Source organism: Pan troglodytes, chromosome 14 (assembly GCF_028858775.2).
Source record: "Pan troglodytes isolate AG18354 chromosome 14, NHGRI_mPanTro3-v2.0_pri, whole genome shotgun sequence".
Taxonomy (NCBI): Eukaryota; Metazoa; Chordata; class Mammalia; order Primates; family Hominidae; genus Pan; species Pan troglodytes.
The window spans coordinates 37,966,876-37,990,960 of NC_072412.2; the positions used below are offsets into that span (position 1 = coordinate 37,966,876).

A 24,085-nucleotide genomic window follows, 5' to 3' on the forward strand; every position below is an offset into this window, starting at 1 on the left:
TTCTCATTGTAGGGCACAGTAAAAAAAAAAAAAAAAAAAAAAAAAAAAAAAAAAAAAAAAAAAAAAAAAGAAAACTTCTCATATTCATATGCAAATGATTTAAATCTGTGATTTTACATTTGTAGAAATTGAGTTTAAGGAAGGGGAAACCCAGCACGTGGTTGAAATCGAAGTTATCTTTGACGGGGTGAGAGAGATGAGAGAGGCCTTCACTGTTCACCTAAAACCTGATGAAAATATGATAGCAGAGACGCAGGTAAGTAATGTAATGTGTATGTAAATTCATGGCTAGCAGTTTGTCAGAGAAAATGCATAAAAGCAATCACATAGTGTACAATAAAATGAGGAGACTTTGAACAAGCCTTACGTGAAAGAGATATGCATAATCTCTTTTTATCACCTAAATGTATTTTGTTCTGATTAGATCATAGTCAAGAAATGCGCATCTTTTTCTTTGAAAAATCATGTTTGTCGAAACTCAAGGACTGAAGCCACTGAGCCCCAAACCTGTGCACTTCCCTTCCCCATGTCAGTCAGTAATGATTCATTGACTTTGGGATTAACCATCAGAGAGAAAGCAACATCTCAGAGTAAAGAGGGAACTATTAATTCAGTGCCACAACTTATAAAACATATTCGAATCCACAAAGCAGTTTGCTAACCCTCCAAGTCAAGGTCTGTTTCTCCTGGCTTTATCAGAATTTGATGTCCACAGCCTCGTGATCAAAATGTTGCAGTCCTAAATCTTGTTGTCTATACTTATTTAATTTATATTGTCTCACTAACCAGATTTTCCTCAAAATGAACATAATTCCACAGAATGTTGACCTTTACATTGGAAATAATTTTTAAAACTACGTGTCTTTTTGGAATGTATTAATTTTTTATGTCTTTGCTTAAATTTACTGTATTACTTTTTTTTATTTGTTTCACTTTAGTATGAGTTCAAGCTGGGAAACGTTTTTCCTTAAATATTTTTATCATTTTGTAATCTTTACTGCTTGATGGTTTTTCTACTACAGTGCCTTGCTTTTTATCAAGTTATTTAAAACTCAAGTATGGGCAATCTTTATCAAATATAGTTTTGTGTCTTCATCACATAATCTTTTATTATTATTTTTATGGAGTAGCGTATGAAATTCTTTTGGGTGAAAAGGATAGTCACTCAAATTACTTCCAGTGATGAAAGCTTCTTTTAAAAATATACTTGTAAAGATAGTTCAGGAAACTATGCTATGTAGTCAGATGTTGGAAGGTTATTAGGGAGCCAGGGCAAACTCACAGCAAGGTGTTCTTGTCACCTTGCCCAGCAGCAGGTGTTCATAGATTCCTCTTCTGTCTGGATCTCAAATTCTCCCCTGCCTGGATTTCAGGCGGTGCCTTCTGCCCTTGGCTGCTTCAAAGAGTTTCTTATTACTAGCATCTGCTTCATCCAGGCTCACACTATCCCATGACCTCTGTGATCTTCCTTCCTTCAGAATGTCCTCCAGCTTTACTCCCACTGTCAAAGAATTGACTCCTTCATAAAATTTCCCTTCACAACCCCAAGACACATTTAGCTACTGTCATCACAACTGGAGAAAAGAAAATAAATTAGAGCCCAAACACCTCATGGGCCACTGGCCAATCTTTGGATTGACTGCCCTGGGCTCAGCTGCCCTCCCTGGAACCATAAGATGTGAACAAGGTGCCAAGGTCATGTGCTGCAGGCCACTTAGGGCCTGTTGCTCTCCAGGGGCTCTGAGTATGACAATTTGCATCATAATGAGACCATGGGTTTGCCAGGGATCGTGAGTATTGTCCTGTATGGTAGAAGCATCAAAAGTTTAATATTTCACTAATCAGTGATAATTATCTTTTCCTTCTAGTTGACGAAAGCCATTGTGTACATAGAAGAAATGAGCAGCATGGCAGATGTCACTTTTCCTTCTGTCCCTCAAATTGTATCCCTGTTGATGTATGACGACACTTCCAAAGCTAAGGAGAGTGCTGAACCCATGTCTGGCTATCCTGTCATCTGTATCACAGTGAGTAGGAGATTCACAAAATTGAGGAAAATTGTAAGATAATTATTTCAAATAATTATAATCAATATAGCATTGGCTTTGTTATGAAGAAATGAAAGTAGAAAAATACTACATGGTTTAAGCCTTGAGCTTTGCATATATAACACTAATCAAATAAAACTCCCATTTTTCTTTCTTCACCCAACAAAGGTTCATTAACTGATGTGTACATAGTGTGTTATCTCAGTCTGTCACCAATAGAAAAATAAATAAGATATGAAGTCTGCATTCAAGATATTTAGAGATGAAGAAAAGAATATAGGAATTGGTAACTCTAATATAAGGCAAGGTATAACCACTATCATGAAAATGATACAAATTAGAAGTCAGAGCTGCAGCTCCATATATGAGGGGAGGTTTGGGATGGTCAGGTGGAATTTTGACTCTTTAGGATGCAAGTCTGATAAGGGAAGGTCATTCTAGGAAGAAGGGACTGCAACGTGAGCTACAGCTAGAAAAAAATAGCATAAGAAATAGCAAATTATCACTACTTTCAAAATTTGCCTTTTCTTGACTCTAAGTTTAAGCTCCTTGTGAGCTAAAATTATGACTTACTTATGTTTATATTACAACAGCACTTCTAAAATCACATATATAAAAGGTACACAATACATGTTTATTGAGTCAACAAGGCAGAGATAATTTGGTGTCAAAGTATAGGGAGTTTTAAATGTCATATTAAGAAATTTGGACTTCATTTGTTGGGTAGCGAAGAGTTCTCACATGGAAGAATGATCAGAGGGGTTAAACTGGCAGGTTAACAGGGCAGTCGTGTGTCAGTGGACTGGAAGAAAAGATGCTGAATTAGACAGAGAAGTGCTGCTGGAAATGGAAAGGAAGGCATCAACTTAAGCAATACTGTAAAAGAAGAATCAGCCGAGTTCGTGACTTACTGGATAAGGGGGGTAAGATGAGCGACAGGAAGGGGGGGAGGAAAAAAGAGAGAATAAGGATAATTGGCAAATCTGATGATTCAAGAGATTATGGTATAAATAACAATTTTACACATATTAAGTTAGAGATAGAAACATCCAATAAGCTGTTTGAAATGCAAGATTATGTTTATAAATGTTATCATGCCTGGGAATCAAAATTCGGAAGCTGTATGAACAGCATGTGGAAATTGGGGAAAGCAGCAGTGAAAACTCGATGGCAGAGAACGGGAGAAGAATGCGTTCCACCTGTTCTACACTCTGTTCCTAACACAGTCATTTGTTTTCCGTAGGCTTGCAACCCCAAATATTCAGACTACGATAAAACAGGCTCTATCTGTGCAAGTGAGAACATCAATGACACTTTGACGCGGTACAGGTGGCTGATTAGTGCACCTGCGGGCCCTGACGGTGTGACCAGCCCTATGAGAGAAGTGGACTTCGACACCTTTTTTACGTCATCCAAGATGGTCACGCTGGACTCCATATACTTTCAGCCTGGCTCCCGGGTACAGTGCGCAGCTCGTGCTGTGAACACCAATGGGGATGAAGGCCTGGAGCTCATGAGCCCTATTGTAACCATCAGCAGAGAAGAAGGTCAGTCATTGCCATTTTCCCCTGAAGATCACTGGAATACTGTGCAATATTACAAATGTCTACTTTCTGGTTATTAATACTTCCAATGTCCCACATATTCCATATATTTTGTAAGTAGTGAAAAATTAAAATCTATTTTTACAAAATTATGTATTAGAAAACAAAATATTTATTCATTCTACCTTTAAGTATCTATTATATGCCAGACACAATGCTTTGTGCTGGCAATAAAATAAAGAAGACAGGATCCCTGCTTTTGAGGAATTCTTGGTCCAGTTGAAGATGCAGGCACATTTTAGTCTAGACAGGGCACAGGAATGCACAGGTAGAAGTGATTAGTTTTACCCTGAGTGGGTCAGGAAAGGCTTATCAAAGAGGGGAGGCTCAAGCTGAATCTGAAAAGAGTAGAGGAAAACAAGCATGAGCAACAACTCATAAAAGCAACAAAGAATGCGGGATATTGTGGGAATGGCAAGCAGAGAAATGGGGAAGCTTCTGAGAGGGAGAGGAGGAAAAACCAGGAGACAAGGCAAAATGGTATGCAAGGCTCAGATCTGAACAGAGCTCATGCCATGCAAGGAAACCAGCTGGTTGTTGGGTGAGTAGGATTTTGCTGGGGACGGGAGGGGAAGGGCAGTCCAGATAGAGGGGTACGTGCAAATTAACACCTTGGTATTACAAGAGAGACTGTATTTAAGGCTGGAGCAAAGACACATTGGGGATGGAGAATAGGATGTGGCTGGGGACAACATTGGAAAGACAGGAAATCCACTGTATAAATAAATCCTTCACTCTGCAGAATAATTTTTAATGAGATTTTTCTTAAAAACGGTTGTATATATTTGATTCTATTTCTAAATCATCTATTTGCACACCACATTCAAAAGTAAATTTACTGCATAGAGGTCATATGTCCCACCTGTGACTACTATATATTCAGGATCAAATGTTTAAATAATGCCTTAAAATGATTCTCTCTTTTAATAATTCAGACAGCCTCTATGCTGGGGCCTGACTCTGATTTCCTTGCTATTCTAATACATATTTGTCTGTTTTCTCTGTTTTATACAAATAGATAAGCAATTGTATCTTTCCAAGTTCTCCTGAAATTATAATTCAGCATCTTGGTTCCTTTCATGATGTTCAAATAGAAACCCCACTATTTTCCTAAAGGAAATACTGGAGAAAGAGTTTCATGTCCAAATTCTTGAAGGTCACTGGGAGATATGAGACAGAAAGAGATGAATATAAAATGGATTATAATGTATAATACACATACTGTAAAAAATTACATCTATAGAGAAAACTCTACTGTACATATTTTGCTCTCTGATTTTTAAGGAGACTTTAGTTTTTGTTCCTAAAATGAGCACAGTTTTAGTTTTATTCACTTATAAGTAATGTAAACATAACTAATGATAAGTATATTATTCTAGAGTAAAAATAACATTTACTTGGTTTAACTACACTTACTTTTATCCTACTGACTTTCAATCATTTTTACTGTATCTGTTCATACTTTATATTTAAATGATTTTGTGAATATGACCATGATCTAGAATAACCAGCGCACATTAAGTTACATTGAATGGTAACAAATTTTTTCTCAAAGTTTGAACAATCCATAAATTGTCAAGTGGCCACTAACTGTCTGCTGTGATTACTTCTCACCCTGTGGACTTCTAATTCCTTATCACGTGATGTACACTCAGCCATGCCCTACTCCACAGAGAAGTTGAAAGTACACAGAAAAATAATAGCTCCTATTTTCTGAAATGTTCTTTAGGTATTATTGATTACCTTCTTTTCGCATAAATATGGTCTTTTTTTTTTCAAGGTCTTTGTCAGCCCCGTGTACCTGGGGTTGTTGGAGCAGAGCCGTTCTCAGCTAAATTGCGCTACACAGGCCCTGAGGATCCAGACTACACAAACCTTATCAAGCTCACTGTCACAATGCCACACATAGATGGTAGGTGACTTGGGTAAGCAAATCCATGGAATTGTTTTGGACTCCTCATTACCTGTTGTATTTTCCTTCATCTTCTAAATAACCAAGCTTAAATAAACGTTCAATTTGCAACTTGAGCTTCAAGTCCTTCCGCTTCTTTCAACTGTTTTAGCTTTGTTCTACCCTGTTTTTATAACTATGGCAATGTAAGCATTCGTTAAAATTAGGTAGATGTAATACATATCCAGACACGATAAAACAAAACTTTGGTACCTAGTCTAGCTTTTATGAAAGAGTACAAATGCATCTTCAATCGTAAACTTGAAGTTACAGTAAAGTATTTGACATCTTAGTACCTACCTTCAACATGTGTTGCAGTTTTATAGCTGGAGTTTTATGTGTCTCTCAATATTTATCATGTAACTGTAAGACATTTCCAAGATATTTAAATAAAATAAAAAATGAAACTAACAGGTATTAAATATTGTGTCTATTTTCTCTGGCTAGGTAGCCATGACCAGAATGTGTGCATCAATAACTTTATCATACTTTATGAATATTTTACCATGTGCGGAAGGCATTTTCAAGTTATTTTCCACTCAATTCACTTTATACTTATAGCAAATTGTTAATAAAATTACTTGATATGTTAGTTATATTTTATGTAGCTAAGGGAGAGGAAATATGATTAGGAGCTGCAACATAGAATCTACCTCCCCCAGAACAAGAACATCTGCTATGTCTTCCTATTACAACCTGAGATTTTTCTGGGGATTGGAAGGGCAGGTGGTCAGGAATCTGCATTCCTTCCTTTATAGCATAATGTTGGTCCCTGAACCACCCGGTCTCTAGGTCCATGTGGAGGTGTGACTTGAGCTGCAAAGGGCTGAGAAGGGACCCATCAGGGAAACACAGACCTATAAGAGTTATTTCCTAAAAGAAAGAGTGGTCTCTTCTGCCACTTCTAGGGCTTGGCTTTGCGTTTTCTGAATGCACTGTTCAATGTTCAATAGCCACAGCTCTGCCAGAAGTGTAGTTGAGGCTGACCACTTCTTCTGTGCGGCCGGAGTTTTGCTCCGAGTGAATCTGAGAGGAAGAGGTGTGAAAGGCTCAAAGAGAAGAACTGGTTCATAGTCTTTTGCTGTATTGCTTATGCCAGGGCTCAACACACTATGTCCTGTGGCCAAATACAGTCTGCTGCCTGTTTTCATATGGTCTGCAAGCTAGGAATAGGTTTTATATTTTTAAATGTTTGGGGAAAAAAAAAGAAGTCTACTTTTGAGACATAAAGATGGTATGGAATTCAAATCCATTGCCCATGATAAAGTTTTGTTGCACACAGTTCTGTTTCTTCTTTCACATAGTAGTGGCTTTCACTCTGATGGCAGCGTTGAACAGTCAACAGAGACCTCAGGGACCACAATGCTAAAATATTTACTATTTGACCCTTTACGGAACAAATTTTCAGTCCTTAGCCTGTACTTTTTAATGGTGGTAGTTTTCAACTTTTTAAAAAAAATTTTTTTGAGGCAGAGTCTCACTCTGTTACCCAGGCTGGAGTGCAGTAGCGCGATCTCAGCTCACTGCAACCTCCACCTCCCGGGTTCAAGCGATTCTCGTGCCTCAGCCTCCTAAGTAGCTGGAATTACAGGCGTGCATCACCATGCCTGGCTAATTTTTGCATTTTTAGTAGAGACGGGGTTTCGCCATGTTGGTCAGGCTGGTCTCAAACTCCTGACCTCAAGTGATCCACCTGCCTTGGCCTCCCAAAGTGCTGGGATTACTGATGTGAGCCACCACGCATGGCCAGTTTTCAACATTTATGATCCAGGACATCTTAGAAATTATTGAAGATCTCAAAGAGATTTTGTTTATGTGGGTGATATCTATAAATATTTATTGGATTTTAAATTAAAACTGAGGAATTGTTATTTATTCACTTATTTAAAAATTACAAAAATAAATACATTACATATTAACATGAAATACATCCTTTAAAAAACTATGTTATAAAACAAAAAAAATTATGAGTAGCACTTTTATATTCTCGAAGATATCATTAATGTCTGACTTAATAGAAGATAACTGGATTCTATGCTTCTGCATTCAATCTGTTGCAACTTATCATATCTTGTAGTCTCTGAAAAACCACATTTGTGAGAGAATATGGGTGGCAAAGTCAAATAATGACTTACTATCATTGTGAAAATAGCGATTAAGTCATGGATCTCTTGAAATTTTCCTGGGGAACCCCAGGGTTCTTAGTATACCACTTTTTTATTTTTTTGTTTTTTGTAGGGGTTTTTTTTGAGGTGGAGTTTCACCTTTGTTGTCCAGGCTGGAGTTCAGTGGTGCGATCTCAGCTCACTGCAACCTCTGCCTTCCGGGTTCAAGCAATTCTCCTGCCTCAGCCTCCCAAGTAGCTGGGATTACAGGCACCCGCCACCATGCCCAGCTATTGTAATTTTGGTAGAGACAGGGTTTCATCATGTTGGCCAGGCTGGTCTTGAACTCCTGACCTCAGATGATCCACCCACCTAGACCTCCCAAAGTGCCGGGATTACAGGCATGAGCCACGTCACCGGGCCTGGACACCACTTTGATCTGTATGCCATACACCACTGCTGTATGGCATTTTATGACACTTTTTTTCTTAAGAGATAAAGAAGTTTTAAAGTGTTCAAAATTCTTGGCTACTTGAAAGAATGTTAACAATAATTTCGATTTATCATAGGCATGCTCCCCGTGATCTCCACTAGAGAGCTTTCCAACTTTGAGCTCACCCTCAGCCCTGATGGCACAAGAGTTGGAAACCACAAGTGCTCCAACCTCCTGGATTATACTGAAGTGAAGACTCATTATGGTTTCTTGACTGATGCTACCAAAAATCCAGAAATAATTGGAGAGACATATCCTTACCAGTACAGCTTGTCCATCAGAGGTTCCAATACCTTGCGATTCTACCGGAACCTGAACCTAGAGGCCTGTTTATGGGAGTTCGTTAGCTACTATGACATGTCAGAACTCCTTGCTGACTGTGGTGGCACCATTGGAACAGATGGACAGGTACAGATTTATAACATCTGAGTTTGGTCACTGGATAAACCAATTGGTTTGTTTTGTCACATGGATTTGTACTAAGTCCCAACTCCAGTTTTCCATCTTGGTGTTGTAGGTAATTATTGACAACAAGGGACCAGACAACTGGCATGGATGGTGTGAAAATCCATGTCTATTTCTTAACAATGGGCCAGAATATACGTAGTTTTTGACAATGGGTTAGAAACATTATATCTATGTGAAAAGGATGCTGTATAATTATTGCCTTAAGCTCAAAATCTACTCTGATATTATAAAAATCCAAATACTGACTTCTCTTCAAAGTATACACTATGTTGTTTTTGTATTTATGTGTAGATGCCTGTAATGTTGTATCATGAGCCACCTAAAGTGAGGTTTTAAAATCCTGGGAGTCAGTCTAATTTTTCTCCCTCTTTTCTGACTTTCTTCTTCCCCTACATTTTACAAAACTTTCTCTGCTTTTAGCCTCCTGTTTTACTCTCCTTCCTTTTCTTTCTGTTTTTCTCCTCTTCTTCGCTTTTTGATTCATTTATCTATCATTGACATAGTCAGAAGTGTTTTTATTAAAACTTATTGTTATTTGCACTCTACAGTTACTGATTCTTCTTCATACTACACATTCACACATAAAATACACATACACACACACAATCCTCACCCCCACCCCATCATCAGCAACAAAGTTGTTAAAATGATAAGGAAGCAAGATCTTCTTGTGGGTTACAATAGAGAACCTAAAATATGTAGGGCATGATTTAAAATTGTTATGAGTATTTGAACTAAAAGCAATGCTATATCTTACCTGGACTAAATAAGGAGTTACATACGTAGGTTTATGCATTGAAGTGTTGAATGATAAATAGACTATATAATGCCCTTCCAGACTGAGCTAAAGTTAGGCTGCCTTTTTTTGTGCTATATTCATAAGGTGTTGAATGAAATATGTAACAACCAGTAGCAAGAAAAAACTAGATAACTAGTATGAGATAATCCCACAGTAAAGCTGTGGACTTTGACAAGTTCTGCTGGTGTTGATGTTGAATTGGACTCAGAGGTGGTGAGACATAACCATAGCCACCTTGTCAAAAAGCAGCAACATTTAGTAACTTACAGGGATTGCTAAAAATGCCAATAGAAATAGCAATAAAGAAGCAGTATAAGATGGTGGAATCTGGATATTGGAATCAAGCAAATGCTGACCAAAATTTGGCTCTGATAGTTTCTAGCTATATGTCTTTGAGCAAGTTACTTAAACACGTATAAGTGTTCATCCTGTAGATTCCTCTTTCCTAACCTGTTTTTGCCACCTGAAGGAAACATGGAAAAATAAAGATTCAATCCCTAGAAGAAAAATAAAGGCTCATATTAACAAATCTACCTTACTCTTTTTTTTATAGATCAGGTATCTCTACTTCCTTCATGTCTTCCTTACAAAGCTGCCTTCAATCCATTACTAAATTATTTCTATTTCCTTTCTGGTTGCTTTTCTCTCAGATTGTTGCTTACATCACAGCATCTATTGGTATAAACAAAATTGGATATAGAAATAGGATTACGTTGTAGTTCTCATTCCTTGTTAAAATCATTTCATACGCCAGGAGCAGTGACTTCATGCCTGTAATCCCAGCACTTTGGGAGGCTGAGGCGGGCAGATCACCTGAGGTCGGGAGTCCAAGAGCAGCCTGACCAACATGGAGAAACCCCGTCTCTACTAAAAAAAAATACAAAAATTAGCTGGGTGTGGTGGTGGGCTCCGTAATCCCAGCTACTCAGGAGGCTGAGGCAGGAGAATCACTTGAACCTGGGAGGCAGAGGTTGCAGTGAGCCGAGATCATGCCACTGCACTCCAGCCTAGGCAACAAAGCGAGACTCTGTCAAAAAAAATAAAATAAAATAAAATTAGCCGGGCGTGGTGGCGCATGCCTGTAACCCCAGCTACTCAGGAGGCTGAGGCAGGAGAGTCGCTTGAACTGGGAGGCGGAGGTTGTGGTGAGCCGAGATCGCGCCATTGCACTCCAGCCTGGGCAACAAGAGTGAAACTCCATCTCAAAAAAAAAAAAAAAAAAAAAAAAAAAAAAAAATCACATCATGCTATTGAACTTCTCTGTGGATCTCATCTAGTTTATAGTCTGTTTTTACCCTTAAGAATGTTTTCTATCTTCTCCACAAAGTGGCAGCACTTCTCCGTCTTTCGTACATGTTACCCAGGTAGCCTTTTCTATCAGTAATAAAAACCCTGCACTTGCCTGCCTAAGCTTTATCCTATTATATCTGTCCACTTGTTTAATGTAGCAAGACTGTTTTATTTTGAATGCAAAACCTGCCCTCTACTGTGTTCATTCTTCAAATCAAATCTTACTGTAAAATTTAGATCAGCTAAAGTGACTATACTTTGCTAGAGTTTTAAAATTCCAGTTCCTTTATCAAATTATTTGTGCTCAGTATTTCTTTTCTTTCTATGACTGCCAGCTAGAAAAGTCATTACTCTGCTTCTCTATTGGAACTGACAACAGTCCTACTCCATTAGGTGAAAATCAGCAATTGTAGGTTTTCAGTTAAGTTTTGCCTGCTAGAAAAGCTTATGTTCCATAATACTAGAAGAGAGTGCAATATAAGAATTACAACATAATTCAGTTCTTAATAGTCTGTGCTACTTTCTTAAGGAAGATGGCTAACTTGTATGAGTTCCTTCTGAAAGACTTCTGCTTTTGCATTGTTAAACATAAATTTAATAGCATAACCATGATGATCAATATCATAGTGATGACCAGATTCAGAGTAAATCATTGAGATTTTAGGATCTTGTTATAAAATTCTAAAATCCTTATTGTAAATTAAATGGTAATACAATTTAATAAAACATGTTGCTTACTCTCTTGGAGTGAAACTTAGAGATGTTGTGTTAGTCAGGGTTCTCCCCAGAGACAGAACCAATAGAATAGATAGATGAGAAGGGATTCCTTATGAGAATTAGCTCACGAGATCGTAGAGACTGAATAGTTCCATGGCAGGCCATCTGCAAGATGGAGAACCAGGGAAGCCAGTGGTGTGGCCCACTCCAAGAGGCCAAAGGCCTGAGAACCCAGGTTAAGTCCCCAAGTCTAAACACCAGAGAACTGGGAGTTCTGATATCCAAGGGCAGGAAAAGAAGAGTGTCCCAGCTCCGAGAAAGAGAGAGAGATAATTCACAACCACTCTTTGAGATAAGTACTATTTTTGTCCTTTTCTTTTCCTTTTTTGTCTATCTAGGCCTCAACCAATTTGGTGGTGCCCACTTACATTGAGTGAGGATGGGTCTTCCTTTCTCAGTCCGTGGATTCAAATGCCAATCTTTTCTGGAAACACTCTCATGGACACACCCAGAAATAATGCTTTACCCACTATCTGGGTATCCCTTAGTCTAGTAAAGCTGACACCTAAAATTAACCATCATAGATGGCCGTCCCATTTTCTTCTACCTTCTTCACTGAGGTTAAGTTTCTACTTTTCCCCTTGCTGTTGATAGTCTCCTACACCCTCACCTCAACATACACACACATATTATTTACACATAGGTGAGGGAGAAGAAAATAAAAATTAAAGTAGAAGAAATTCAACCCTCTGAGATATTGCCCTAATTTTCCTCCATTAGTTTTGGCTTATAGTGAAGAGAACAAAATATCTAATAATAGTACTAACAATAACAGTAAGCACAATGATAATTGTAATAGCTTACATTTATTGATTGTTTACTACATGCCTGCCATTCTTCTAAATACTTGGTATATTTCCACTCATTCTAGCCTCACAACAACCCTTTGAGATAAGTACAAGTTTTGAAGCAAAGAGAATTCAAATAACTAGCCCAGGTTCGTGTAGCTTGTAAACCTATGCTGTTAAACACATCATAATGCTTATCTGGGCATTAAATTGAATGTGAGTGAATGTGAGAAATGGATATGGTCATGGATGCAATTGCAAGAAAGCCAGATGAACTTTTTCCTTTGTCCTTGGTACAAGTATGCTGCCTGACAGCATTCATGAAAATACGTGCCAGATAACATCCACACCCACTGTTGGTAAAATGGTGCAAATCCATGTCCTAACAACAGTGGTCTACAGCTTCATCTGAATACAGGCAGATCAGTGTTGAATGCAAGCATATTTCATGAGATGGCACCTGAAGGAAAGCAAAGTAAATGCTTGGTAAATTCTACTTTACACTCTATTTTGGAATGTCATGAGAGCCTTCCAAACTTTTGCATTTCAGCATTAAGGATGGGAAAATGGAGAAAAATAAAAAGCAAACCATCAGCACAGACTCCATGTGCTTCAGAGGCTTCGTGGTTTTATTGACCACCCCAGGAAACAGCCCCTGCAGCAAGCCAGTGCTGACCCAGGTCTGTTTGTCCTCAACAATCCCACAGAGCCCAGGCCAAGCGCCTAGCAGACGTTACTTGCCCTCCTCTAGTCCTTTCCCAAATTTGGCATCTCAGCTCAAGGTAATCACTGTGCAAACACATTTTATCAACTGGTAATTGCTTTTGCTAGGAACAACATGATAGAGAATTGATTTTTTAAATGTGTTCTTAGTAGCTAAAGCTACCACCATAAAATATTGCCAAGTCCCTGCATTTTTCTTTGTAAATGAAAATCAACACACTCTGTAAGGGTTTTCTGCCTTCTCCAACCTCCCAATTCAGATTATTTACCTTATTAGTTAACAGGATAGTTATCTGTTAACAGCAATGAAGTGTGATTAACTTTTATGCAGCTAGACTACATCTAGCTTCAGCTGTTATTAAAACTATATCTGATTTTGCCATCTCATTTATTTGTACATTCATTCATTAAAGAAATATTCCATGAACACCTACACTGTGCCAGGGAACATACCAAGTACTCATGAGGACACCAGACATGAAGCTTACGGAGGAACAAAGTAGTTACAAGAGTCAGATCATCACTCATAAAAGTTAAGAATTTTACTTGCCAAGAAAAACAAATTTGGAATTTCTCTAATGATATTTAACTCTAAAATCATTTTAATAGTTTCTAAAATATAAACACAGATAAATAGCAGGAAAAGCAAAATAGAGATGAATTAAATAAATGATTCCACTCTACCTTTGTGTGTGACACCTATTTTGTAAATAAAATTTAAAGTTGTTTGGGTTCACAATAAACAACACTTTAGATGCAAAATGGTTATTAAAGTTAAATTAAGTTCTTAGAACTATTGGATAGTTTGGTAGTTTTTCTCTTGAAAACAATTTTTTAAAATAATTGAAGACTGCAGATCATTTGATCTTTTATTGTCCTGGCTAGCTGTTTGGCGACATAGAATCTTAACTCTCCCATTTGTTTACAGGTAAACAGCGACTGATAGCATTGTTCAATGTGCATGAATAAGCTACAGAAATGCAACCCCAATCATAGTTTTCACTTAAAACATGAAATTATAATGTACTTATCAGAAGACATAGAATAATTTTGGAAAAGTAAACAAATTTTTTTCTTAGTTGCTTTGGGGAATAATTATGCCTCTTTTTTACTATGTATTTGATTTAGATATATGAAACTTTGAGGCTGGAATATACTTAAGAGGTCATTTTTCCATCCCATTGTTTTATACTTTGTACACTGATACTCTTTTATATGTAAGCCACTCTAAATTATTTTGCAAGATATATACTTACCCCAGTGTGTAGCAGAATAAATTTGACAGTGTGTTACTTTTTCCATGGTATTTGCATTTCACACTTTCCTTTTAAATATGGAATTTAAAGTATTGCTTGCCTTTGATGAAGAAACTTCAAACAGCAATAGGGACATATGAAATCACTCATTGTGTCTCGGTTTCTTTAAGATTTGACAGATATTTATTTCAGTATAAACAAATACCTCGAAAAGTCCTGTGATACAGGCTGAAAGAAAATTAAGTGCTTTTTAAGTTGACATCTAAATGTTAGAATGATTGCATTGCACTCTTCACTTCTGAAGAAGGTAGGTGATCTAGATGGTCAAGATAGCTTCATTTAGCCTCCAGTTCCTCCAGGTAGAGATTCTAAGTAGACAGAAAGAAGGCCTAGCCATGGGTACTAAGAAAATGCAATGTGATTCTGTGTCCAAAAATGATCAAGCTCTAGTTTACCACAACATCAAATAAAATCAAATAAGAATTAGTTGGGGAGCTGTACTCCAAGTAACTTATTCATAGGAAGTGAATATTAGTAATTCCTTCCAAAATAGCATACTCAGTAACATTTGATGGATATAATATAACATTGGAAAAAATTATTCTTAGCACCTATAAAGCTTAACTGGAAATCTATGCCTAAAGCCTAATTATTTTTTAAAATCATGGTTTATTAAAATTGTAAGGTAAAATATTAATCTTAAGGACTAGTGGCATATGGGTTGACTTAATCACCGTCCATTTCCCTGCACTTCAAAATCAATTGCTCAATGAGGTAATAATAGCCGCCCATAGAAACTACTGTCTCAAAGGACTTTTAACGCAAAGCACCTCTCCTGCTGGCCAGGCTAGCAGGTAAGAGGGAATGCTAACTACTATACTATACAGCGAAGAATGAAATAACTGGTTTGGTTGATGGTTCTTTTCTATATATTTTTATTAGGGATTCAGGTCATCATTTTTGTGACATGAGCAGTTTACTTTTAACTTCATAAGAATGTTCTAAATTATAGTTCTCATGATTTAAATTATTTGCTAACTCATGCCTGTGATTCTTGTTGTGAGCTGTGTGGAAGGAGAACTAGACCATAATCAGACAGCCTGACTCAAACTTCTATGGAGTGTGATCTGACCTAAGTCCTTTCCTCTTGTGTAGAAGAGGCTAGTTGTATTTGTCCTACTATTGTGCAGAGCTATTTTGAGAATTAAATATGATAACCTTTGTTAGATGACCTTAGGACTGCCTTCATCTGTGTTTGGAATATGATGAAGTAAGACAGAATAGAAAAAAACATGGGCCAAAAGCTGAGTTCTGATCTTGTCCGAGCCATTCAGGAGGTTTAGAGAATACTGTGCGACATTTGCCTTTTTCCTTTGAGTCTTAATTTTATCTTCTTCTCTTTCTATCCGTCATCCATTGACCATCCAACTATCCATCCATACATGCAAAATAATTATGGTGGAGAGTGAAAATATTAAATAGTGTTTATTCAGAAACTAGTACAGTTTCTGAAATATGGTAAGTACTCAATAAATAAATATTAGTTTATCCTCCACTATTCCCCACCCATCTGCTAAACACCAGAAGGAGGAAAGTATAAAATTCAAGGCAAGACACTTCATTTCAACTAATTATTCTTGAGATATTATAAATGTTATATGTCATTAGTAAATATATTTGCTTCCAGATCGATGTTTCATATTCCCTTAATAAAAAAGTAGCTCATAGCAGCATTTTTTATAATAGCCAAAAACTGGAAACAACCCAAATGGCCATGAAGTGATAAATAGATAAATGAAATGTAATATGTGCATACAATGGGCTGCAATTCAGTAACAGGGGAATGAAGTATTGAAACGTGCTCCAACATGGATGCACCTTGAAAACATTATGCTAAATGAAAGAAATCTATCACAAAAAAACACATTTTGTATGATTCCATTTATATGAAATGTCCAGGATAGACAAATACATAAAGACCTAGTGGTTTCCAGGGACTGGCGGGGAGGAGGGATTGGGGGTGACTGCTAATAAGTACAGGCTTCCTTTTGGAGGTGATGAAAATCTTCTAAAATTGATTGTGTTGGTTGCACAGCTCCTTAAATATACTAAGAACCATTGAACTGTTTACTTTAAATAGGTGAATTACATGGTATGTAAACTATCTTCATAAAACTGCTCTAAAGTAAAGAGGATTTTGTAAGTATAGTATGCTCAAAATAATGCACTGTCTTAAGGATTTCTGGTACATATCCTTTGTTGCCAATGAAGGTAATTAGTAACAACTATTTAATCGATCCAAAATTAAGTGAGGGGAAAATAGTGTTATAAAATGCTGTCATTTCCTCTTCTCAATGATTACTCAAAATCTTCAGTTAAGCGAAAAGAGAAAATGGCTTGTACAAAATTAGGCCCACTTAGTTAACACTGAGTCATGTTGATTGATGTGATTTTACTGTTTTAGGTCCTAAACCTAGTGCAGTCCTATGTGACCCTTCGAGTCCCTCTGTATGTTTCCTACGTGTTCCATTCCCCTGTGGGGGTAGGAGGCTGGCAGCATTTTGACTTGAAGTCAGAGCTTCGTCTAACTTTTGTGTATGACACTGCCATCTTGTGGAATGATGGAATTGGCAGCCCCCCAGAGGCTGAACTTCAAGGTGAGTTCAGAAGACTTGGAAAATTCTATAGTTTTGTAACCTATTTAAACTATTTAAGACGATTTTTTTTTTGCCATTGCTAAAAGTAGTACTAGCAAATTTCAGTATATTTTCATTTTCTATCTATAATAAGATAATTTCACCTTTTTCATCAAAAAACTCTTTAAATCATATTAGGGCTTTAAATTTTGTGTAATATGTGATTATTAAATATAACTTTATATATTTCATGGATATTTTATCCTTGCGATCTATTTTAGGTGATTAATTATTTATGTGTTACATAACACAACATATATATTTTTCTGAATTCTAGAAAATGGATAGAGGAAGCTCCAACGAAAGCAAGAAATGACCAAGGGAAAAAGTTACACATTTTTATTTCTGAAAAAAAGAGGTGCATTTAAATTAAATACAAATTATGGCCTGAATTCTAGCCATGACTCTACAACTAACTAGCTGTGAGAGCTCAAGCATATTGCTTAACCTTTCTGGGACTTAACTTTTTCTGAATGATTGACACAACTTCTAATATCTCTTTCTGATTTAAAATTCTATTACTCTGGGGTACTTTAGTTGAATGTCTGTGAACTCTGATTGTGAATGCCACTAGTTCGAGTTCGCAAGCATTTGCAAAACTTGGTTTCAATCTCCATGTTAGACTCATAGTTCAAAGTCCGCAAGCATCAATCTAATAAATCCATTAGTAGGATGAGTGCTTTTTCTTTTTCAGACATGTATTACTGTTCCAATTCCACAAACATCCGTAGTGTCATGCCAGTACTGCATTTTACTAGCCAGCAGGAAAACAGAGTTGATAGTGCACCTCAAATGTAAATCTACTCTCTTAAGTGTATTAAAACCTATTTATGCTCTGTTCATTTTGTTGTTGTCTTTTTTTCTCCATGTTTCATTTTGAATAGTTTCTATTTTAGAGCTATGTGACAGGTAATATGATCACCCTGAGTTATGATTCCAAATTATTTCAAATGTTTTAAGTCCGTGTCTTGTTTTAAAGATGTATATTTAAGTTAATCTTGAGGATTTTTCTGTGGTTCCCAACCTCCACATAGGATCTCTTGTTTCCTTCTGATTTCTGGAGCCAAATTTTATCAAACTGCTAAATTTCTTGGGAAAGCTTCAGAGGTTTCTTTAAGTCTATAAAATTAGGAATAATTCTGGATAACTCAAACCTATTTCTATTTACATGTCCGAATCTCCATCAATTTGACAATTTTGTCATGCCTCTCAATTTACAGCTTCATTTTTGTAAACTCAGATTTTAAAAAAACTTGGTCTATTGTAAGTAATCTGTGTATTTCATAGTGACTTCACTCATGTTACTTAATAATTCATTTTGGCTCCCTTTTCTGCTTAGAAAAGAAAATGAAGATACTTCTGCCTCCGTTATTCAGAATTCTTCTGATAATACCCTTTGCCCAGAATGCTTAAAGACAAGTCAAACCTGAATTAATTTTTGGAAGGAATATGTACATAAGGGGTCTCTGGCTACATATATTTTCATTCTTGGTACTCTCCCCATTATAGGTTCTCTCTATCCAACCAGCATGCGCATTGGTGATGAGGGGCGCTTGGCCGTGCACTTCAAGACAGAGGCTCAGTTCCATGGCTTATTTGTGCTGTCACATCCCGGTAAGCCCCGTTATCTTTTAACAACCACTCCTCACACAAAAAGGAGGTAGATTTTCCATCTTCACACATTTCAGCGTGCTTCTCTGTTACCACTGAAGCCCTTAATCTCAAATGAATTGTACATGCGCGATTATCTCCATGAGAGCTTGATAATTGTTCAGCTTCACCTCATAATCCACAAAATTATCATTATGCAGACTTTCAGAGAAAATGCAAAATAATTAGAGTAAAATTAAAAGGAAACCCTATTGAGTTCATTTTAAGTAAAGTTTTCCTTAAAGAGCATAGGAATAATCATTTCTTTCTCTGCTTTGCTTCCATTGTACAAATTGAATTGCAGATGATTCATTCAGCAAGCACTTCTCTTTTCACAGCTTTTTCCTAGGTACTGTGAGAAACCCTTTTAATAGGGTCAGAGGAGGTACTTCACTTTCATATTTAAGTTTTGGACATGTTAATTATGTTTAATAAGTATTGGCTATGCAATTTTACTAACTGTGATGCACTGTGCTTTGAATATCAACAAGGCAGCAGTCGATAAAATCCCACGTCTAACTTCATTTGTTTTTTGTTTTTTTTTTTAACAAGGGACATTTCACTAGAAAGAGCTTATTTTTTATTTGACTCTCCATGTTACCAGTTTAGTAACATGGAGAGTCAAATAAAAAATAAGCTATTTTTCTGCCAGCTTATATTAGACTGGGAAAGGGAAAATAGTTCACTCAACATCTTTATAGCTTTTCTTTTTCTGGACTTGAACTCTAACAAAAGAGAATAGGGCTGAATAATTAGGAAGAGAAAGAGGCTTCATTGTATTTTTATGGAACTGAGCTACAAGAAAGAAAGAATCCAAAAAAATCATTTTGCTTTATTGTATTTGACAGTTCTGGAAAATGAGGATTTTCTGGTCTATACAGTTTTCTTCTACATGCCTACCTTTCTAATAAACTGAATCTTTGTGTAGCCATGATTGCAGGCAATCTAACTAAAATCAGACTCCATTCATAAATTGGGTTTGCCCAGCTGTGTGGATACTAATGGACTATTTTAAGTTCAGCTCATAACTTCAGTGCACAATAAAGGCATTCACATCACCCTTTATTGTGCTGCTGTGACTCCCCAGAAAGTAGCTCTGAACAATTTGAGCATTTCTGTACAATTATCTTTTGACAAAACTATAGAGCAGAAACAGTACTGAAGTAGGAATCAGAAAGTCACATCCTAGCTGTGTGATCTTTGGAAAGTCACATAGTCACTCACAGCCCAGTTTCTTCATCTGCCAGAGGAGGAGAATTATACTAACCATGACTGCCTTGCAGTCTTCTTATAAAAACAGAAGCAAATAATGTATGATCGTTTATTTTGAAAACTCTAAACTGTTATGCAGTCTTTTAATTGAACCACTATATCATTATTATCATTACTGGCACTTTCCTAGCATCCTTTACAAGCTCAGTGATCATGTCAGCTGATCATCCAGGCCTGACATTTTCCCTCCGCCTCATAAGAAGTGAACCAACCTATAACCAGCCAGTACAGCAGTGGAGCTTTGTCTCTGACTTTGCCGTAAGTGACTAAGACTCTTAATTAATTTTCTTCTGCTGCTGCCATCTGATTACACCTCAGATTTTTAAATGTAATATATCAATATCTTCTCCTCAAAGGTACGTGACTACTCAGGGACCTATACTGTGAAGCTGGTGCCATGCACCGCCCCATCACATCAGGAATACCGCCTGCCAGTCACCTGCAACCCCAGAGAACCTGTCACCTTTGACCTTGACATCCGATTCCAACAGGTGTGGCTTATAGAATTATTATCTCATGACTTGCAGAATCCCACTTTGTTTTTCATTTATTAGTAAAAAAAAAAATCCACACATGAATGACTTTAATTCTTGCATGCTGAAAAGAAAAGAAATCAGACAGTTAAGGAAGCAAGGGATAAAAGAATGAGGAAAGATTTGCCCTTTATCTGTTGTTAGTACAGGGTGTAAAATTCAGAGTTTAAATGTATGCAATGGTTATTTTTTTCTTATCTGATCTTATCTTGTCTCCTCCTGAAGTTTGCTGTCTTGGAGATTTGAGAATTTTCCCCACACTTCTGCATTTCTTTTCTTGTTCTTCTCTAAAGAGAATGAAATCCTGTAGCTCAAACCACCTCAAAGTACCTGATTGCCATTATGTATTATAAAAAATGTGATGGCATCTTTTTTTCAAGAATTTATACTATTGGCCTTCTACTGACAATGATATTTATAAGTCCTTTATATACCCCAATAAACCAGTGGAAATGAGCTCAAGTAATGCTATTTAGTCCCATTCAAAAAATGACTTGATCCCACCAGTTTTGCCTTCTCAAGGACAAAAGCAATGTTACAACTCTCTAAGTTGGCTTGGTAGGGTGTGAAAATTGTGATGCAGTGTTTAGTGTTCTACAGTCAGTGTACGGTGAATGTATGTATCTGTGAACAGTATGTTTGTGCACCATCAGAACCACCGATGCATAAAAGAACTTTTACCTTTGGTTGTAGGTCAGTGATCCAGTGGCTGCTGAGTTTAGCTTGAACACCCAAATGTACCTGCTCTCTAAGAAGAGTCTCTGGTTGTCTGATGGATCCATGGGATTCGGGCAAGAGAGTGATGTTGCTTTTGCAGAAGGTATCACTTTACAAATGAGAGGGATGCTCTGTTTGTCATGTATATCTTTTGTGCTTTGCTTTTTGGGGATTGTGTTTGAGGGGGCAAATTATAGCTTTTTTTATGGTTTTGAGAATGTAACTGGGTCTTTACCCACTCTGGCTGGTGTGGGAAGTCGTTGTGATTGGGTATATGTGACTGGGTATCTTTTTTTTCTGAGGAAGCTAATCTCTAGCTGTCTTACTTAAATGACTTTTGGAACAAGTCTAGATGATTTTCTCAATTTTTTTTTTCAATCTGTGTAAACTTAAATGCTGCAGCTACATGAGACTGTAAATGCCTCTCAGGCAAAGATTGTGCCTGCCTTACTCAATGGTGTATATTCAGCACCCAACACACATACCTAGCAAAAATACCTGGCACTCATGGTAGGGGTTCAATAATAGTTATGAAATAAAGAATTGAACACCAGGGGGTTTCATTAAACCCTCTTTCAGAAACAAATAACGTTAATTAAGCTTTGTATTGATACTTTCTTTCTTAGTGTTATTCTGTATTGTATCAGTATATATCTTATCAACTTATTTTTGTAAACTGGACTTGGACCACAATGGGATATTATTAATGTCAAATTATAGGCCAGATCTTTGAAATTATTCACACTAGTGGCTGAGCATCTGAGACTCAATAAATCTTTAGTCACTTGTGGTCAGTCTGCAAAGTGGTCTTACCTGAGGCCTGAGAATGTACCAGATCTTGAAGCTCATACAAACAGGCCTTCAACATTTGATAGTAGATGAGGGTGGCAAGGAAATAATCTCTGTGTCCTCATTGTCATAACCTGTTTACGGTGTCACGTTGATATACCTTATCACATAACAGAAACAACATTTCCACATCTCTATTTCAGGTGATATAATTTATGGTCGTGTCATGGTGGATCCTGTCCAGAATCTGGGTGACTCCTTTTACTGCAGCATTGAGAAGGTGTTTCTATGCACTGGAGCTGATGGCTATGTTCCCAAGTATAGTCCAACGAATGCAGAATATGGCTGCTTAGCCGACTCTCCTTCACTCTTATATAGATTTAAAATTGTGGTAAGTGCTTTGACCCAAAAAATGAGCTAGATAGATTTTTCAAAGTTCAGCCTCCTTGTCTTATATTTAAAAACAAGGCTGGGCACAGTGACCACACTATAGTCCCAGCACTTTGGGAGGCCAAGGTAGTAGGATCACTTGAAGCCAGGATTTCAAGACCAGCCTGGGCAACATAGAGACCCCATCTCTACAAAAAATTTTAAAAAATTAGCCGAGCATCGTGGCACGTGCCTGGAGTCCCAGCTACTTGGGAGGCTGAGGTGGGAAGATTGCCTAAGTCAGGAAGTTCAATCTATGACCATGCTACTGCACTCTAGCCTGGGTGACAGAGAAGATTCCCATCTCTTAAAAAAAATAGAAAAACCAACAAAATGATCATTTTTAGTAAACCAAATGGTGACATTTTATAGTAATTTGTACTTGCACAAAACAAATAGAGAAACATGCTGTCCTGGCAAAAGCCGTGGCATTATCTACAGCAATCACTTTCCTTACTGCTTAAAGGACAAAGCTCAGCCAGAGACACAAGCGACCAGTTTTGGAAATGTCCTATTTAATGCCAAACTAGCAGTGGATGACCCTGAAGCCATTCTCTTAGTGAATCAGCCTGGATCTGATGGATTTAAAGTCGACTCAACACCACTCTTTCAGGTAGGCCAAATACAAGCTCATTTGTAGTAGTTGTGTACCCACATGCAAGTTATGGAACATTTATATGCCTCAGATGTCTCATATGTAAATAGCAGTAATAGTAATATTGCATACAGTTAATGGGAACATTGAATAAGATATGGCAAATAAACTACATAGCCCTATGCTGGGCATATGGTGAGCACTCCATAAACCCAGCGTTTATTATTTTTGTTAGCAATATATCTGGCTTTCATAGCTCTTATCACTTTTATTAATGTATTAATATTATTTTAAGACTATGTGTAATGAAGAGTCTTATTTAGCCCAGAATATAAATCTGTGTCTGACAGTTGAGTAATCTGCTTTTCTTATTCAAAACTTCCTTCCTGCTGACTTTTCACCAATATCTTAATTAGAGTGATCTTGTGTGAACTGCTGAACTCAGGAAAGCAATTGTGCACAGCTCCACTCTCAAAGATTTCAGAAACCAAGATACAAATTCCTGACTCAGGGATCAAAGGTTGAGGGAAACACAGGCAGCTGCCACAACACTGAGCAAATGCCACAAATTTCAAGAGGTGCTTACACTGCAAATCTCTGCCGAAGCAAGTGCAGCTTTTAGGATATTTACTGAAAATTAACCCGACAGGATGGCCTGGAGAAATGTGTTATTTTCATTCAACCTAAGGAAGGATCTTAAGAAAGCATGTTTGTTATTCTCAATCTTTTCAAACAAGAAGTTGAAGTATGATATGTTTTATTTTTATTTTTGCCATTAAATCTCAAAGCATCTGACCTTCCTAAATCTTGCATGCTTCAAAGACTCATCAGAAAATTCATCCTTTTCCAAAGCCCCAGAAAAGCTTGAAAATTGATTTTTCCCCCTATGGTCTTATATGCAATAAGCAGCAAGACACAGTGAAAAGAGTCCTGGGGTTCAGAAGATTTGAGCTGTAGTCCTGCCTCTGCCACTAACTGGTTGAGTAACATTGGGCAACTCACTTAACTGCTGCATATTCTTATTTACTCATTTTTTTAATGAATAAGCTAGACTGTATAATGTATTAATAGTTCTTTAGAACTCTCCCATTCTATGACAACA

General features: G+C 37.1%; 1 protein-coding gene across 1 annotated transcript in view; it reads left to right on the plus strand.

The window, feature by feature from the left end:
* Nucleotides 1–24,085, plus strand: part of FREM2 (FRAS1 related extracellular matrix 2) — a 201,237-nt gene that overhangs the window by 171,270 nt on the left and 5,882 nt on the right. The window contains exons 12-23 of the mRNA XM_522664.9: nucleotides 126–256; nucleotides 1,869–2,027; nucleotides 3,292–3,595; nucleotides 5,433–5,564; nucleotides 8,278–8,609; nucleotides 16,767–16,959; nucleotides 18,508–18,612; nucleotides 20,051–20,178; nucleotides 20,277–20,411; nucleotides 21,147–21,273; nucleotides 22,163–22,350; nucleotides 22,855–23,001. Of these exons, the coding sequence (XP_522664.4) occupies nucleotides 126–256; nucleotides 1,869–2,027; nucleotides 3,292–3,595; nucleotides 5,433–5,564; nucleotides 8,278–8,609; nucleotides 16,767–16,959; nucleotides 18,508–18,612; nucleotides 20,051–20,178; nucleotides 20,277–20,411; nucleotides 21,147–21,273; nucleotides 22,163–22,350; nucleotides 22,855–23,001 (2,081 nt within the window). The remainder of the gene's footprint in view (nucleotides 1–125; nucleotides 257–1,868; nucleotides 2,028–3,291; nucleotides 3,596–5,432; nucleotides 5,565–8,277; nucleotides 8,610–16,766; nucleotides 16,960–18,507; nucleotides 18,613–20,050; nucleotides 20,179–20,276; nucleotides 20,412–21,146; nucleotides 21,274–22,162; nucleotides 22,351–22,854; nucleotides 23,002–24,085) is intronic.